Source organism: Camelus ferus, chromosome 6 (genome assembly GCF_009834535.1).
Source record: "Camelus ferus isolate YT-003-E chromosome 6, BCGSAC_Cfer_1.0, whole genome shotgun sequence".
In the NCBI taxonomy this organism is placed as follows: domain Eukaryota; kingdom Metazoa; phylum Chordata; class Mammalia; order Artiodactyla; family Camelidae; genus Camelus; species Camelus ferus.
In genome coordinates this window covers 7,728,559-7,745,747 of record NC_045701.1, presented here as the reverse complement: position 1 = coordinate 7,745,747, position 17,189 = coordinate 7,728,559, and the positions used below count along the sequence as shown (strand labels likewise).

The 17,189-nt window shown below is 34.6% G+C and overlaps 1 protein-coding gene across 6 annotated transcripts in view; it reads right to left on the bottom strand.

Moving 5' to 3' along the window:
• Positions 1 to 17,189, bottom strand: part of ICE2 (interactor of little elongation complex ELL subunit 2) — a 61,586-nt gene that overhangs the window by 29,411 nt on the left and 14,986 nt on the right. For all 6 annotated transcript variants that reach the window (XM_032481057.1, XM_006182343.3, XM_032481058.1 and 3 more), the window contains 5 exons: positions 10,757 to 10,894; positions 9,989 to 10,105; positions 9,653 to 9,812; positions 8,299 to 8,480; positions 379 to 1,375 (listed from right to left, as the gene is read on the bottom strand). In XM_032481057.1, coding sequence (XP_032336948.1) covers positions 379 to 1,375; positions 8,299 to 8,480; positions 9,653 to 9,812; positions 9,989 to 10,105; positions 10,757 to 10,894 — 1,594 coding nt within the window. The remainder of the gene's footprint in view (positions 1 to 378; positions 1,376 to 8,298; positions 8,481 to 9,652; positions 9,813 to 9,988; positions 10,106 to 10,756; positions 10,895 to 17,189) is intronic.

The following is a 17,189-nucleotide window of genomic DNA, read 5'->3' as shown; positions in this document are numbered from 1 at the left end:
AGCCCAACACCAGGAATACATTTAGACTAATAAATAGTTATGACTATTTTTGGTAAATGATAATTTATCAAATTCGTCCTTCATCAGTTTGGGAGAGTCCATTATCTGTAGCTTAGTGGCCATTGTACACGTTGGATAACTTAGGTTACAAAAATCCATACACATTTTTAGAGTGTGGGCACATTTTTAGAGTGAAGGTTTTAGAAGCTGAAATACTGAACAGTAGATTGAAAAATAAAATATCAATGACTATGCAAAGATATTATAACAAAGAGAAAACATGTTACAATAAACAGAAAGTGAGGGGATGAGGGAGAAAATCAAGGATAAGGTACAGGCAAACAGTTAATATAAAATTCTTTGAAAATATTTACTTACGTCCTTTTGGCTTCTGAAAGGCAGAAGGCCATATAGATTTTGGCCAACCAGAGGCATCTGAAGGAGCAGAGGATTGCTCAGAAATAGGAGGCTGCTTAGAATTTTCTGAATTCATTAAAGGCAACTCAGGTATTTTTCTGGAAATCGGCTTTAAGAGTTCATCTTGCATTTTCAAAATTTCTCCAACTGGATCAAATTTTTTATATACTCGTTTGATAGGTTTTTTTAAAACACATGACTCTTCAAGACTACAAGTAGTAGTAGTCTGGTTTCCTACAGAAGCCTGTCCTGAGGAAGAATTCAGGCTAGTTGGCTTAGAACTTAAATTAGAACCCACTTCGGCTGTGTTTCCATTACTATTATTTTGACACTCTGTATCAATTATTAAACAGTCTTCATCTGTATCACTATTGCAAAGAACTACATCTGCAGTTTTAGCTGCTTCTGATGTAACAGTCTTTTCCTTTGAATTATTGTCTGTGTTCTCGACAACATTCAGTGCTTCATCAACACACTCCATGTCAGTGGCCATATCATTTTTATTAGAAGTTTCCACTTCTGTAGAACTTTCTAACTGAAAGGCATCGGATGTTTTCAAGTTATCATCTTGCACCAAAGACTTGTCAGAATTGGATACCTTTTCACTACATGGTATAAATCCTTGATCATCTTTATTTTTGCACTCTTCAGGGCCACCGTCCATACCAGTCACCAGCTGTTTCTCCTTTTGCAACTGTTCCATCAGAATCTGAGATAAACTTCTAGAGTGAGCAGAAATGTCTGGTGCATTTGGTGCCACAGATGTGGTTGCCGTGCTGGGGGCTGTGGGCGTATCTGTTGTGCTGGGTACTGTGGAAGTGCTTGCTGGACTTGGCGACTTTGACGATTTGGTGGTAGTTACTCCAAAAGTTTCAAGTTCTGTGACATCATCATCAAAATCCAGATCCAAATTCTCAAGGGTTTCAATTTTTCGGGATTCATTAACTTCGTAAGACGTCTTAAGAAAATATATTGGCAAACCATTAGCAAAAATTCCAGACCATCCTTCACCTATCAATGTCCTATCACATACATAGTTCATGCTTTTTAAAAGCAAAAAGAAAAATCTAATTGCTTTGAAAGATTATTGCTTTGACAAACTATTATCAACTAATTTATTTAACCCTACCTTCCCATTGAAATGTTGATGAAGGAAATGGGGAATACAGGCGAACTACTACAGCTCAAGAGATATTCCATTAATCAAAAAACAGACAGGATCACAAAGAAGAAATGTAAGGCTAAACAGAAAAGCAGTAGATTTTTCATTCACACTCACTTTATACACTCTTGCAGGGACTTAGCTGACCAGGAGGAAAGCCTCTTGGCTGCTGTAAGGAAACTGCTTTCTAACATGGCTGGGGAAGTATCACCACCCTCTAACATCAATCAACGACTTTCTTTCTATATCTACTCAGGGAGGACAACTCTCAGTAATATGAGGAGAAATGGACAGGAAGTGGTTTTATTGCATTCTGGGACATGAAGCTCCTGAGGTGATAGTTTTGCTTATACTGTTTTGGTAATGGAAGAACTACAGACATTTTTAAGTTATTTAGCAATAAACTGTCTTCTCCCCAAGCAGCAACATCTCTCCTCAATCTAGCAGAGCATTTTAGATAAATCTGATAGAATTGCCTAACAGTTTAGGGTTTGGGAGACAAATATTCCGACAGCTTCAGGCAATAAGTAAGAAAGATCTACCTGTGTAAATTACTTTACCTCTCTGAAACTCAATTTCATCATCTCTAAAATAGAGATAATAGGGTCACCCTCAGATTTGTTTTAAGGATTAAATGAGAAATTATATAAAGCTTCTTGGCATAGTAAGTAGTTTCTCAGTAAATGGAAGCACTTACTAAAATAAGGACTACCAGATTTAGTAAAAAAAAAATTAAATTATGTACTGTTCACATGAAGCATTCTTACACAAAAAGGTTCAAAAGAAAAGAATGGGACATGACATCAAGAAATAAAGAAGGAATAGCAGTATTAAGTGTTAGACAAAGCGGAATTCAATGCAAAAAGCATTAGATAGAAAAAGGAATCCTATGTTGAAAAAAGATGAAATCCATGATGGATAATGAACTGGGATGTGCCAAATAACATCAAAATCGTCAAAACTGAAAAACAAACAAAAAATTTGACAGAAACACAACTGTACTTGGTCAATGATACACTGTATCCAAGTAAAAATTAATAGAGATGTAGAAAGTATGAATTATATTTAATGACTGAAACAACAATACATGAATGACTGAGAACATACATATAGACTGCAAAGATATACCTTTTCCCTCCCAAGAATCGAAGGGGCATTTCCCAAGACGGACTATAAATTAATATACAAAGAAAACATCAATATAGCACAAAGCAAAATCTGCTAAGGTCTTACTCTGTTTAGAAGGAAATAATATTAGAAATCATTAAGAAAAATGTAAACAAATAATAATAAACCCAAGTACTTGGGAACTGAAGAACACCTCAAATTGTTGGATATAAGAAGAAATGAAAGTGACAATTCCAAAATACTTAAGAATTAGAACACTGGACATTAAAAATCAGAAGTACCATTCATAGCCTTTTCAAGAAATAGGAAAATAACAATAGAATCATAATAATAAAATGAAGAAATTTCATAAATATAAAACCAAAATTAACGACCTAAAAAACAATGTTCTCACCCCTGACAGAACAAATTTGGACAAACTTAAAATTATCATTTACCTGTAAATAGTATGTACTTAAAATTCTTCTGTAAAACATGTTAAGTACATCAATAAAATTATTACAATTCCTTAATGTCATGAAATACCTAACCAGTGTTAAAATTTCCTAGTCTGATAAATTTCTTTTTACAATTGTTTATTGGAATCAGGATCCAACCAAGATGCCTACACTGCATTTGGTTGACACTTCTCAATTTTCTTTAATTTGTCAAATGCCTCTTCCTATACTTTGCCAACTTTCACATACATTAGATAATTGTAGAAGAAACCAGGTTAGTTATCCTGTAAAAATTTCCACATCCTGGATCTTAACTCTTGCATCCCCATGAGGTCATTTAATACATTCTTCTGTCCCCTAGATTTCCTATTAAAACGATCTAGTAGCTTGATCAGATTCAGGCACATTAAAAAAAATCTGAATATGTTGTATGCGGTACTGTGTACTTCCCACTTCAACCAGGAGGCTGTGTCTGATTGTATTTCTTCCTGTGATATTACAGTTGTTCTGTTCATTCAAGTGTCATCAGTCTAATCTATCCATTAAAATTCCTTACTGATCTTCTAATGATTCTAGCAGTCACTGATGATGAGCACTGCCTAGATTCACTACTTCATTAGGAGCTGCAAAATTGTTACAGTCACTGGTCTATCATTACCCTGAGATATTGTTTGTACTAGAAAGGCAAGAGAAATATTTGAATTTTTAAAAATCAGTTTTCAAAATAATGACTACAAACTAGAATCCTCCAAAGGTAATTAGTAAACCTTTTTTAAAAAGTGTCATTATAAATCCATGGAATTTAACATATTTCATATGTTTCCATCCACTGCAGCCATTTTGTCACAGTCAAACTGACACATCTCTGGCCAATGGGAAATCCTTCAAGTTGGCACTGGCATCTGTTTAACACAATTTCATTACAGGGTTTTTACTTCTTTGATTGGCATTTGTTTATCTCTTATGCTAAAATTCTTGGTTTCTAATATAAACATAAGTACTTATTGGCTTTATCATACTATATAATGTGTTCAAAATAACAGCAGCAGTATCATTACTAACAATATGAGTACCAAATGCAGTTTAAGATCTTTTCGGCAATTCCTCTTTGAACTTAGGATATAAATCTTTAGGAATGTACAGTCACTTAATTCTTCTTGAAGTGGTCCATTTCTCTTAACAATATATCTTGGACATCACACTATAGTTGCATATCTAGAGCTTTCTGATTCCTTTTATAGGCATACATTGGAGACATTGCATGTTTGGTTCTAGACTACCACAATAAAGCAAGTATCACAAAAGAGTGAGTCACACAAATTTTTTTAGTTTCCCAGTGCATATAAAGTTATGTTTACACTACTGTAGTCTACTAAGTCCACAATAGCATTATGTCTTTAAAAAATGTACATAATTTAATTACAACATACTTTACTGCTGAAAAGTGCTAACCATCATCTGAGCCTTCAAGTTGTAGTAACATCAAAAATCACTCATCACAGATCACCACCACAAGTACAATTAAGTTTGAAATATTACAAGAATGACCAAAATGTGACACAGGGACATGAAGTGTGCAAATGCTGCTAAAAAACTGGCACCAACAGACTTGCTTCATGCAGGGTTGCCACATACCTTCAATTTGTGAAAAAAAAAAGTCTCTGTAAAGTGCAGTAAAGCAATGTGTGATAAAACATGGTATGCCTGTAGCCACTGCACAGTATGCTACTGAGGATGGACAGTTTATTTAATCAACATCCCTATTAAGGGACATGAGAACTATTTCTAATGAATACTTTATAGCTGCAATGATTACCTTGCACAAACATTTTATTCTTTTCCTTGTATACTTCTGAGCTACACTTCTAGAAGTTAGATTTCTAGGGCAAAGGATGAACACATTAGATTTTCATCTGTTCTCTGTGGGTACATCTGTCTTTATCTGACAGCAGAAATGCTACAGCAATTATCTTTTTTTCCTCTAATAACTCTGTGAGAGTTTCCATCAATAATCCCCTTCTGTTCCTCATGGTTAATTAAGATGGGTTTTCCTGCTTCTGTAGGAGGATAATCCTGTGAGGGGCAGGGCAGTGTACCAGCATAGCTTTCTTAGCTTCATGGCTCTAAACTCATGCTTCATTGTTACCACGAAGTATGTACTGTGTATAAGCACGTGGGGCTGTGTGTCTGCGTGTACATACAAAATCTTTAGTATATTCTGAGATCTGCTTCCTCTATTCCCCTCTCCCACAGTTATCTGAAAACCTGTCTTCTCTTTACCTTTAATGTCCTTGTTCTGATCAATATGGACGTTTTACCACTAAGGAGTTTTCTCTGATGAAGGCTTTAGTTTTGGAAGGGACTTTGGCTGGTTAGTTTCTAGAATTCTTAGTGCCTAGGTCATCACAGACCTATTTCAACTTCGGGAGTGTCCCTGCACTCACCTACAAGTTAGAGCCCATCCACGTTATTTTGACTTTTGTTATTCTTCATTTGTTCTTGCATCTTTCACCAACTTCCTTCTGTGTGGGGTTATTTCCCTTGTGCCCAAAGAACATCCAGTAGAGGGGGTCTGCTAGTAGCAAACTCAGTTTTTACCTAAAAAATCTTTAATTTTTTTAGTTATTTAAGGATATTTTCACTGGTTAGACAATTTTAGTAAGAGGGTTATTTTCTCTCAGCACAATATATTGTTCCAATGTCTTCTGGCGTCCATTGTTGTTGTTATTTGCCAGTCTGACTCTCAGGCCTGCATAGTGTAATGCGCCTTTTGTTTCTCTGGTGGCTTTCAAGAGTTATTTCATTGTCTCCAAGTATGATTTGGTCTCATTATCTCTTTTACACCTTTCTTTTGGGTGCAGGTACATGCATGTTAGACACTCCCACTATACTCTCTGTATCTCTTGCCCTGTTCTCCACAGTTTCTATCTTCTTGTTGTCTTTGTTTCATTACAGTCTTTTCAGACCCACCTTCTAGTTTATTCTCTCTTCAGTTTTATCTAATGTGCTAATAACCCCCTTTATAGACCTTTTAACTATACTTGCTATATTTTTTAGTTTTAAGATTTTTATTTAGTTCTTTTTCACATCTGCTCTTTTAGAAGTTTCTAGTTCCTCACTGAAATCTTCAAGCATAGCTTTTATTTCCTTGCATACATAGCATGTAATTAAACAGAGATGGCTCACAGTTTGTGACTGATAATCCTAGGATCCATTTCTGTGAGTCTATTTCTTTGGTCATTGTTTGTGATGGTTCTTGCTTAAGTATCTAGTCTCCTCCAGTGTCTAGTTATCTTTAACTATTTTCTGGATGCTACATTTAAAAAGTTATTTGTAGAGATAACTTGCGCTTCAAAAGGATGCTGTGTTCCTCTAGGATTATTTTCATTTGCTTTTGCTAGGTGTCCAGAAACACTAGCAATCAAAGAGCATCTGAATCCAAGTCCAAAGCCTGAAAAACCAGGATACAATCTTTGAGAAACTGATTTATTTCTGGGGTACAGCCCTGCAGGATCCAAACTCTTGGTGGAAAACTGAACTCTGATGTTCGTCCCCCTAGTCCAGTGATGCTGTCAACACATATTCTGTTGCTTCCTCAGAATTGGCAGATAATATTCCAGGCAAAATTACCCTAAGTGACAGGCTTATCAACCTGGATTCTGGTCTTCTCTAGTATCTCAGTTCTGTTAAGTCCTTCCAATTTTGTTAGCCCTTTGATGATTCTATAATATATCTACTTTCTTTTTAGTTATCAGTAATGGGGAAGGCCCAAATTACCTGGTCTGCCATTAGTGAAAGAAGTTACTCTGTCACTTTTTAATCTCTCTTAACCTACTTCATGTTTCTTTATAGCACTTATTAGTTCCTGACATTTCACCTCACGTGAACACACATTTTGGGTAGATTTTAAAATGTAAAAAAAAAACCAAAAAACAAAAACCGCCCAAAAACCTTAAGAAAAGCTGGAAGTGCTTTATGACATACACATTATAAAAATATTGAAAAGCAAATAGCAAACCAAGAAAAAGATAAATAAATATGGAACACAAAAGACCAACATCCTTAGCTCACTGAACACCGTATCAGCCAAATCTGGGTGACAGCTGTTTCCTCAGGGGCACCCGCTCCACAGTGGGCGATCAAAGTGTTAATATAGTATGAGCTCTTACGTAGAAATAAGAACAACATTGTTTTATTTCCTCAATTTTGTTTGCTCTCTCACTTTTTTCAAGTCCTTGTTCATATTTCTTCCTGTTCTTAAAAAAGCCTTCTTGCTCATGAATCTCATTCCCATCTTTTCCCCTTAACCTGTTCAATTTTTCTGCACAGCATTTATCACTACCTGCTTTTTTGCTATTGTTTTAATTACCTGTATCCCCTGCCACTAATGTAAGCTCTGAGAGAAAAGAGACTTCCTTTTTATTCATTGTTATATCTTCAGTATGTTAACAGTATCTGCTTAATAAGTATTTGTGAAATCAATGAATGAAGTTTTGTATACACAGAATGCCTTATTTTAATAACCATGGAAAAATATTTCAAAATACACAAAATAATAGAAGCTAGCATTTACGAAGTGCCAAGCATTGTTCTAAATGATTTACATGTATTAACTCATTTAATCCCAAATAATTCTGTGAGTTAGGTTATCATCATACCCACCTTACAGATGAGCAAACTAGACACAGCGAGATCATGTAGCCTGTCTAAAAAGTCACACAGCTACTAAGTTTATACCAAAAAGGGTCGACAATCTGGCCAAATATTTTCTGCACCAAACCAACTCATCTGTTTCTTTTCATATCAAAAACTTTTGAAAATGAATGAGACCAATTAAATAAAACCATCACCATGATTAAGTTTTTAGTACATACATACTAAAAACTGTGCTTAGCTTTTGACGTATAAATACCAAACTTAATCCTTACAGCAATTTTATGAAGTAGGTATTATCAACTTTCTTTTATAAAAAGAAGACTGAGGCGGAGAGAGGTTAAATTAGTTGCCTAAAGTCATGCTTGGGTTCAATTTTAAGTTTCAGTGTAAAGCCTGTATTTTTAACTACTAGATTTAGAGACCTGCAATAAAATTTTATGTTTCAAAAGGATAAACAAGAAACAACAACAACAACAACAAAAAGAAAGCACTACATACATCAATTTCAGATATATAATCTTCTGGTTTGTCCATAAATACTGCAGAGACTGGAACAGATGTGTTTTTGGACATCATGAATTTTAATGGAACTTCATGGAAGATTTGATTTCTTTCTCTCATTGTCATTTTCTTCTGGGGAAGTGGTGAATTAATATATATTACTTTAACTGGTTTTGAACCTTAAAACAGAAAGAGAAGAATGGGGGTGATTAGTTTACAGCAGTCATTAAAAACAAAACAAAAGAGGATGCAAAACAATTACTAAACCAAGGGACATAAGATAGGAAAATGAAGCACACGTCCCATACATTTGCCTTGAACTACAAGATTTTTTTAAAGTCCCTTAGAGATTAAGGGCAAGAGAATCTTACTGGCAAGAAAAACATATTCTCTTTCTAACAATTTTTTCAAAGGATTTTCTGCTTTTTACTGTCATTATTCCTCAGCTCCTCTTGAATTATACTTTCAGAAACTGATAAAATTTTTACCACAGAGAATGTATCACATTTAACTCTAATTTGTACTTTCGTTTAATTAGACATAGTCTTTCATTTACTACAATTATGTACAATAATATTAATTCTAAAAGATATGAAAAATTATTAAACATGAAAATAAAAGGGGAATAATATTTTTTACAGAAGAATTTATGTGTAAAATTTGATTTTACTGTCAAAAGAGAAACTATCCTACATTGATAAGCATAGATTTGTTTTAATCTGAATTCCAATAAAACACAAATAAGTCCTGGGAACTCATGCATTTGAGGCTGTCTAATAAATTATTTTTTTAACATTTTTTATTGAGTTACAGTCATTTTACAATGTTGTGTCAAATTCCAGTGAAGACCACAATTTTTCAGTTATACATGAACATACATATATTCATTGTCACATTTTTTCCCTGTGAGCTACCATAAGATCTTGTATATATTTCCCTGTGCTATACATTATACTCTTGTTTATCTATTCTACATTTTGAAATCCCAGTCTGTCCCTTCCCACCCCCCTGTCTAATAAACTATTACATTCCTTTCATTTCAGTGAAAGACAGAAGAACGTCATCATTTCACATAGTTTTGGCCACCCTAAACCATAATTATTTCTTTACCTCTCATGCCCCCAGCATATGTACAGGTTCTGTAGATCTAATAACTCATTTATGACTATAAATTATATACTAGCACTATATATTTAAAAAATAACTGAAGGTAACTGTCAAATTTATATCTTCCTTGAATCAAAACTTTTACTTTCGTATTGGACAAATGACCACCTATGTTTAGACAGGTGAAATAGAACTGTTTCAATTCTTCTGTTGAGAGCATTACTTGACATGGCAAATCACAAACCTGCAACAGGTATTACTTGAATACACACTGGAATTTCCCACTGTTCCTTGTAGCTTGGTCCATGATTATTTAACAAGGTAAATAATGATTGACTAGTTAGAGCTATCTGAGGGTGGTATCTTGCAACAAGCTTCTCTGCATTTGGATCTTTACTAATATCCTGAAAAACAACATAAAACTTGTTACTTGATGATACTTCTTGGAAACTTCTTTGACTAAGTAATGAAAAGAAGGGAGACGATTAGGGAGGGAAGTTCAGAACAATCAGGTTACATGCGCCTGTGCACGAGGCACACAAGATCACTAAGGAAGATCCAAAACCACCTTCCTACTTACATAATGCATAGCTGCAGCGATTTGTTCTGGTGTTTCGGTGGCAGGCATGTTATCTTTCGACAGCTGCAACTTTGCAGGCATTGAGGGAAATACTGTTTTCACATATTTTACACTGCCCTAAATAAGGAAAAAAAAAAAAAAAGAATGTTTTATTGCAGAAATACTGAATTTTTCCCAAAGAATCTTTTCATCATATGAAACTTATAAGTTAAAATTTGTCATTCTACTAAATGCAATGTCAAAGTTAGAGCCTTCTTAAGACAGAAGACTTTCATGGTTTTACTTGATAATCCTTATATATATATATATATATATATTTTTAAAAAGGGTCCAAGACAAGGGTGCTGTGGAATTTTCCCTGCCACTTGAAGTTCTAACCTCTCATTTTATTAAATACAAGTCATAATAGGGTATAACAGAAATATCTTATCTATACACACTTACATCCAATACGATTATGAGTAAAATCCCTTATTAAAAAAAAAAAAAGAGCTTTCTGCTTGCATTCAGGGACGTTAAAAAATTCAGAAACTAAAAAAAGAAAATCAAGAAATAAAATTGGCAGTGATATTTTTAAAAACATCAAGTACTGGCATAAAATTCATAAAATAAAAAGGACACATTTGTACTGCCTATTTTAAAAGTTTTATCTTATTATTGTTCAAAATTCAAACACAAATTCTGAAATATACTTAAATTATGTTTCTATGTGCAATACAAATAATGTTTCAGACAAAAGTAATTTTTATTTTCATATGTTAACCTTACCAATGCGAGAAGAGTTTTTTCTAACTTTAATCCCATCTCTATTCTGAATGGGAAGAATCCCATTAAGCTGGTGACTTCATGGAGCGTATAGAATTCTGGATACTTTTTCACTTGTTCAATGCGAGCTTTCAAAATTTGCTTAAAAAGAAAAATTAAGAGAAATTCATCTGTATTGTACTTCTCTAATAATGCAAAGAAAATAATTTAGCTACATGTGACTATATATAATTATTCATTTCAAACATTAGCCTCATTTCATTAACTAAACTTCAAACAATCTGGGCATATTGTATATTCCTTATTTGATTTAAACTCTTTATTTTTCATAACAATTCTTTTAACCTAATTTCTTAAAACACTGATATTTAGTAATACTAAAAATTGTAATTATAAAAAAATTTAAAGTTAGAGAAGACACATCATATTTTCTGTGCTATTTAAGAAACTGTCAAAGAAGTAGAGCCACATGAAAATTTTAACACATTTTATGGCAATAAAAGCAGTTATATAAATGATCAGAAATAAGTTCAATATCCTAAAAAGATCCCAACCAAAATGAATTAATGAAGTAGCTATCTTACAGGTCATTCTAATCTACAGTCTAAAAAGTTAATGAGAAATGTTATAACTAATTCAAATGATGGAATATTTAGTATTTTCTTCTCTCAAAATGTTTTCAAAATATTAATGACTTATAAGGAACTGTAACGGGAAGGAAAATTCAGTTTTACCCGAGCAGAATGTATGCCACTTGTGATAACACATACATACCTCAAAGAAGCACAATAGTTTGGGAGGGGACAGGGGAGTTATAATAAAAACCCACACGTACTACATTATCTTCTAAGATACACAGTTGTCCCTCGGTATCTCTGGAATCCTCCATGGATATCAAAATCTAAGGATGCTCAACTCCCTTATATGAAATAGTATACTACTATCAGCCCTCCGTATCCAATGATGTGGAACTCATGGACATGAAGGGCCAACTGTACGTGCTTTTTGATTCTGCTGTCAATGAATCTTAGTCTTAACCTTCTAGAATATCTTCTAGCTCACAAAAGCTTTTAGCAATAAGCATATCTATATATCCATATCCCCTTTGCATTCATTTATAAAATATGTCAGGGCACAAATAACACTACTCTAGTACATCTTTTCATCTACAGTTTCTCATCCTCTTCTCCCCTTCTTTAATCCTCACTCTCCACTATCTTTCACTTTTCCCCCTCACTTCTACGCTTTTCAATACCAACCTCGATATTTAATTGAGGATATTATCTGCAATTAAGGCAGATGTGGGTTAACATGGAGGGGTTCTGTTTGTTTTTAAAAACCCTAGTCAACTGCAAACTCAGATCTGCATAATATCTTTGCCCCTCATTTGTGCTATCAGTTAACTTTCAACCCTAACAGCTCCCATCCTATGCAAGTCATTATAAAACTCTGAAATGCAAAGTAAAGCAATATATAAGAACTATGTGACAAAGAGACCATTCTGGTTAGAGGCGGCATATCTTTCTTGGTAAAACTGCTGGATATAACAGTGCTTCCTAAGTGAGTTTCACTTAATTCAGTACTTATGGCAAGAGAAATATTCAAAGTAAAATCTAAGATAGTTTTATACCTAGTATTAGATACATTATATAGTATTAAAGGTACTCCACAATTGGTAGATATTAAGTAACTAAAGGATCATTATTGAATATGTTTAATTAAATTTTTTAAATTAATAATCTACTCATCTCTGAAAAACAGGTAAGACTGACCAAAGGAGGTTAAGAGATTCAGGCTGTTCCCCATTATCCACTCGCCTGAAATGTTATTTAACACTCAAAATATTTTGAAAGTTAAGTACACTAAAAGTACATGCATGTACACATCTTTACAAAGAAAGGTGAAAATGACTATGCTCCAGAAACAAAAAATATGATACGATATCATACATGTTTGAAACTTAAAATTTAATAGACACGACTTCTGGCAATATGGCAGAGTAGGTACCCTGAAAAGCACTCCTATCCAAACAACACCAGGTGCTGGGGAAACTGCAGCTAACAGTTTTCATGCATTTCTGGGCTCGGTAAAAAGCAAGAAGACTCTCCAAGGACCATAAATAAATAAACCCCAAACGCCCTGAATAAGGAGAAACAGGAGCAGGGAGCAGTAAGAAAACCCATGAAAGGTGGGATGGCTTGAGGGCAAATGCTTCAACCAGTTCTAAGATCAGGCGGAGTGTTGAGGATTTAGTTGAAGAAAAGCAGAGATTTGAACAGATACTTGTATACCCACGTTCACAGGAGCATTATGCACAACAGCCAAAAAGTGGAAGCAAAGCAAGTGTCCATCAGTGGATGAATGGGTAAATAAAATGTCCATATATATGCAACGGAATATTTATTCAGCCTTAAAAAGGAAGGAAATTCTGACACATGCTACAACATGAATGAATCTTCATGTTATATTAAATGAAAGGAGCCAGTCACAAAAAGAAATACATTATATGGTTCCACTTATATGGGGGTACCTACAATAGACAAATTCGGAGACAGAAAATAGAATGGTATTTGCCACAGGCTAGGAAGAGGTGGGAAACTGAATTATTGTTTAATGGGTGTGATACAACAAGAAATATGTATTTGGTGTTTGCCCTGGTTCCTAACACACAGTTCCTGAAATCTCCTAACTGGTAAGAATGTCTTTTTTATAATGAAATGACCAAAAACCCCTAGATAGCTTCAGGATGGGGGATGGTTGCCAGAAAGACAAAAGCATGAGAGGGTTCAAACTTTTAGCTCTATTCCCTGAAGGAAAGGAGGAGCTGGAGATTGAGTTAATCACTAGCTGCCAGTGATTGAATCAAGCATGCCCACCAAATGAAATCTCCACAGAAATCCTTCGAACAATGGAATGCAGAAAGCTTCTGGGTTGGTGAACACTTGGAAGTGCTGGGCGGGTGGTGTGCCTGGAGAGGGCATGGAAGCCTTGTGCCTCTTCCCCCAAACCTTACCCTATGCATCTCTTTCTTCCATTAGGCTGTTTAAGTCGTATTCTTTATAATAAACTGGAAGTAGCAAATAAAGTGCTTTCCTGAGTTCTGTAAGCCATTCCACCAAATTATTAAACTGGGTGTAGGGGTGGGTCATGGGGAACCCTGGGCCTACTGTCTGGAGAGTTGGAAGAAAATATGGGGAAAAACAGGTGTAGAGAAACAGGTGTGAGTCTCAGTTCAAAAGATGAAGAGTTCTGGAGATGGGCTACGAACATGAACCTACTTAGTACTACAGAACTGCACACTTAAAAATGGTTAGGACAGTAAATTTTCTATTATTTTACCATAATTAAAAATAAATCTTTTAAAGAGGGAAGGAAATTCTGACACATGCTACAGCATGATTGAATCTTGAAGACATGCTAAGTGAAACAAGCCAGTTACAAAAGGACAAATATTGTATGACTTTATTTATATAAGGTACCCAGTGAAGCCAAATTCATACAAACAAAAAGCAGAATGGTGGTTGCCAGGAGCTTAGGGGAGAGGGAATGATGAGTTTTACTTAATGGGTACAGAGTTTCAGTTCTGGAATGTGAAGAAGTTTGGGAGACAGATGATGAAAATCCCTTGACAAGTGTGAGAGTATTTAATGCCACCGAACTATTCTTCAAAGTGGTGAAAACACTAAATTTTATGTTACATACACTTTACCACACCAAGAAAAGAGAAACGGAAGGCAGACTGAAACCAAGGAAATGTGGGAATTGGGAAGAGAGTTGGGAAAATGAAGGGGAAGCAGTAATTGAAAATGGCTGAAATTTTTTAAGAACTCATGATGGATTTGAATCTACAGATACAAGAAACCAATGAACCAAGGAGGATTAAAAAAAAAAAAGTACATTGTAATGAAAGTGTAACACACCAAAAATAAAGATCAGTCAGAGAGAAAACACATATTCCCTAAAAGAAATGACAGTTAAACAGACAGCATCCTTTTCAGTAATAATAATGAGTCAGGAAAAGTAACATTATATCTTCAAATGTTGAGAAATAAACTGTCAACTTAGAACTGTGCATGGAGTAGAACTATCTTACGAGAATGAAAAAATAAAACTATTTCCAGGTAAACAAAAAAGAAGACTGTTCATCACCAAGAGACCTTCACCAAAGGAACATCTAGAACATATACCATTTCAGTAATAATAAGAATCTCAGAATGTAGATTTGAAAAGAGGAAATGAAAAGCCAAAAAACAGTCCAAATTTGTAAAGGAAGACAAACACTGTCATATAAAAAAGGTTTAAAAAAGAGACAGCATTAAAACATCATCAGTGAGGAGGAAAGTGGTAAGAGACAAAATGCTCCATGGTCTCTGTTGATACACAGATTATTAGAACACAACAGAATTGAGAAATTTACCCATAGGTCAATGGTGACAAGGTAATTCAATGAGGAAAAAATTCACTGTGAAAATTCAAGAGTAACCACTAAGAGAACAACAACAAAAATGCATAAATTCTATATCAATAAAGAGAAAAAAAGGAAGGGGGGGGGAAGTCAATCCCCTTAGAAGAAGTAAAAGAAAGAAGTTTAGAAAAAGACAAATAGAAATCAAACAGGTCCATATACATCAATTATCACAATGAATGCAAATGACTCAACTTTCTAATTAAATTGCAAGAGATGGTCAGATTTTATTTAAAAACAAAAGGCAGTCTAGCTAAACATCATTTTAAGTAGTATTTGTGAAATACAAGGTCTATAGATTCAAAGCAATCCCAGTTAAAGTCCACTTAGCTTTTTTGTAGAAATTGACAAGCTGATTCCAAAATTTTCATGGAAATGCAAAGAACCAAAAAGAACCAAAACAAGCAAACATTTGAAAAAGAACAAAGTTGCAGGACTTCCACCATGTGGTTTCAAAACTTACTACAAGACCTGGTAATAGAGGCACAAAGACAGATAGATTGATTAATGAAAGAGACTGGAGTCAGGAAACTGACCAACACATCAATAGTGACAGGGAATGCAATGACAGAAAAAAATAGCTTTTTCAGCCAATAGTGCAAGGCGATTTCTCAACACTGGCACAACCGACATTTTAGACCAGATAACTCCTTGTGGTTGGGGGGGGCCATCCTGTACACTGGAGTATATTCAGCAACATTCTTGACTTTACCTACTAGATGCCAAAAGCACCTCTTCCTCAGTTCTGACGACCCAAAATGTCTCTAGACATTACTAAATGTCTAGTAGCAGGCAAAATCACTCTCCATAGGGAATCACTATGCTCGAACAACTAGAAACCTCATATCTTGCACAAAAAATAACTTGAAATGAAAAAAGACATTCACGTAAAAGTTAAAACTATAAAATCTCTAGATCAGGGTTTCTCCACACAAGCACTGCTGACATTTGGGGCTCCACAATTCTTTGCAGTGAGGGATGTCACATGCATTTTAGGATAACAGCAGCATCCCCGGTCTCCAGCCAGTAGACACCAGTAGTGCTCTGCCAGTTGTGATGATCAAAAATATCTCTAGACACTGCTGAAGTCCCCTGGCTGGGGAGTGGGCAGGAGTAAAGGAATAAAAGTGACCCCAGACGAGAACCAACTGGGGCTGGCAAATATTTGTGTGCTAGAACACATATAAGTAACAACTATACAACATTTTGAAAAATTAGACTTCACTAAAATTAAAATTCTGTTGAGACAGACTATTTAAAAAATTTAAAACCATGCCACAAACTGGGAGAAAACATAACAGACTTGTATTAAGAATACATAAAGAACTTTCAAGACTCAATAAAAATAAAAAGCAATAATATTAGCAAGATTTTAACATGCATTTCACAAAAGAACATATACAAAGCCAATAAGCACACAAAAAGATGTTCAAACATCGTTGCTCTTTGGGGAATTACAAATTAAAACTAGGAGCCACCAATACACACCATTTGGTTGGCTAAAATTTAAAAAGATTAACAATGCTAAGTGTTATCTGAAATGTACAGCAACTGGAACTCTTGCTAGTTCCACTGTAAAATGGAACATCTACTATGAAAAAGTTTGGCAGTTTCTAATAAAACTTAACTTTGTACACTTGCCATATGATCTATAAATAGGACACTTAGCTACATACCCAAGAAAAATGCAGACATATGCCCCCCAAAACCCTTGTGCAAGAATATTCATAATGATTTTATTCATAATTGCCCCAAACTGGAAATAACACAAGTGCCTATCAACAGGTGAATTGATAAACAAATTCTGGTACAACCATGCACTAAAACAAAAAGGAATAAAAAGGAACACATTATGGATACCTGCATCAATGTGGATGAATCTCAAAAATGCTGACTAAAAGAAGTCAGACACGAAACAGTACACTGTGTGCGATTTAATTTTCATGAAAATCTAAAAACGGCAAATCTAAT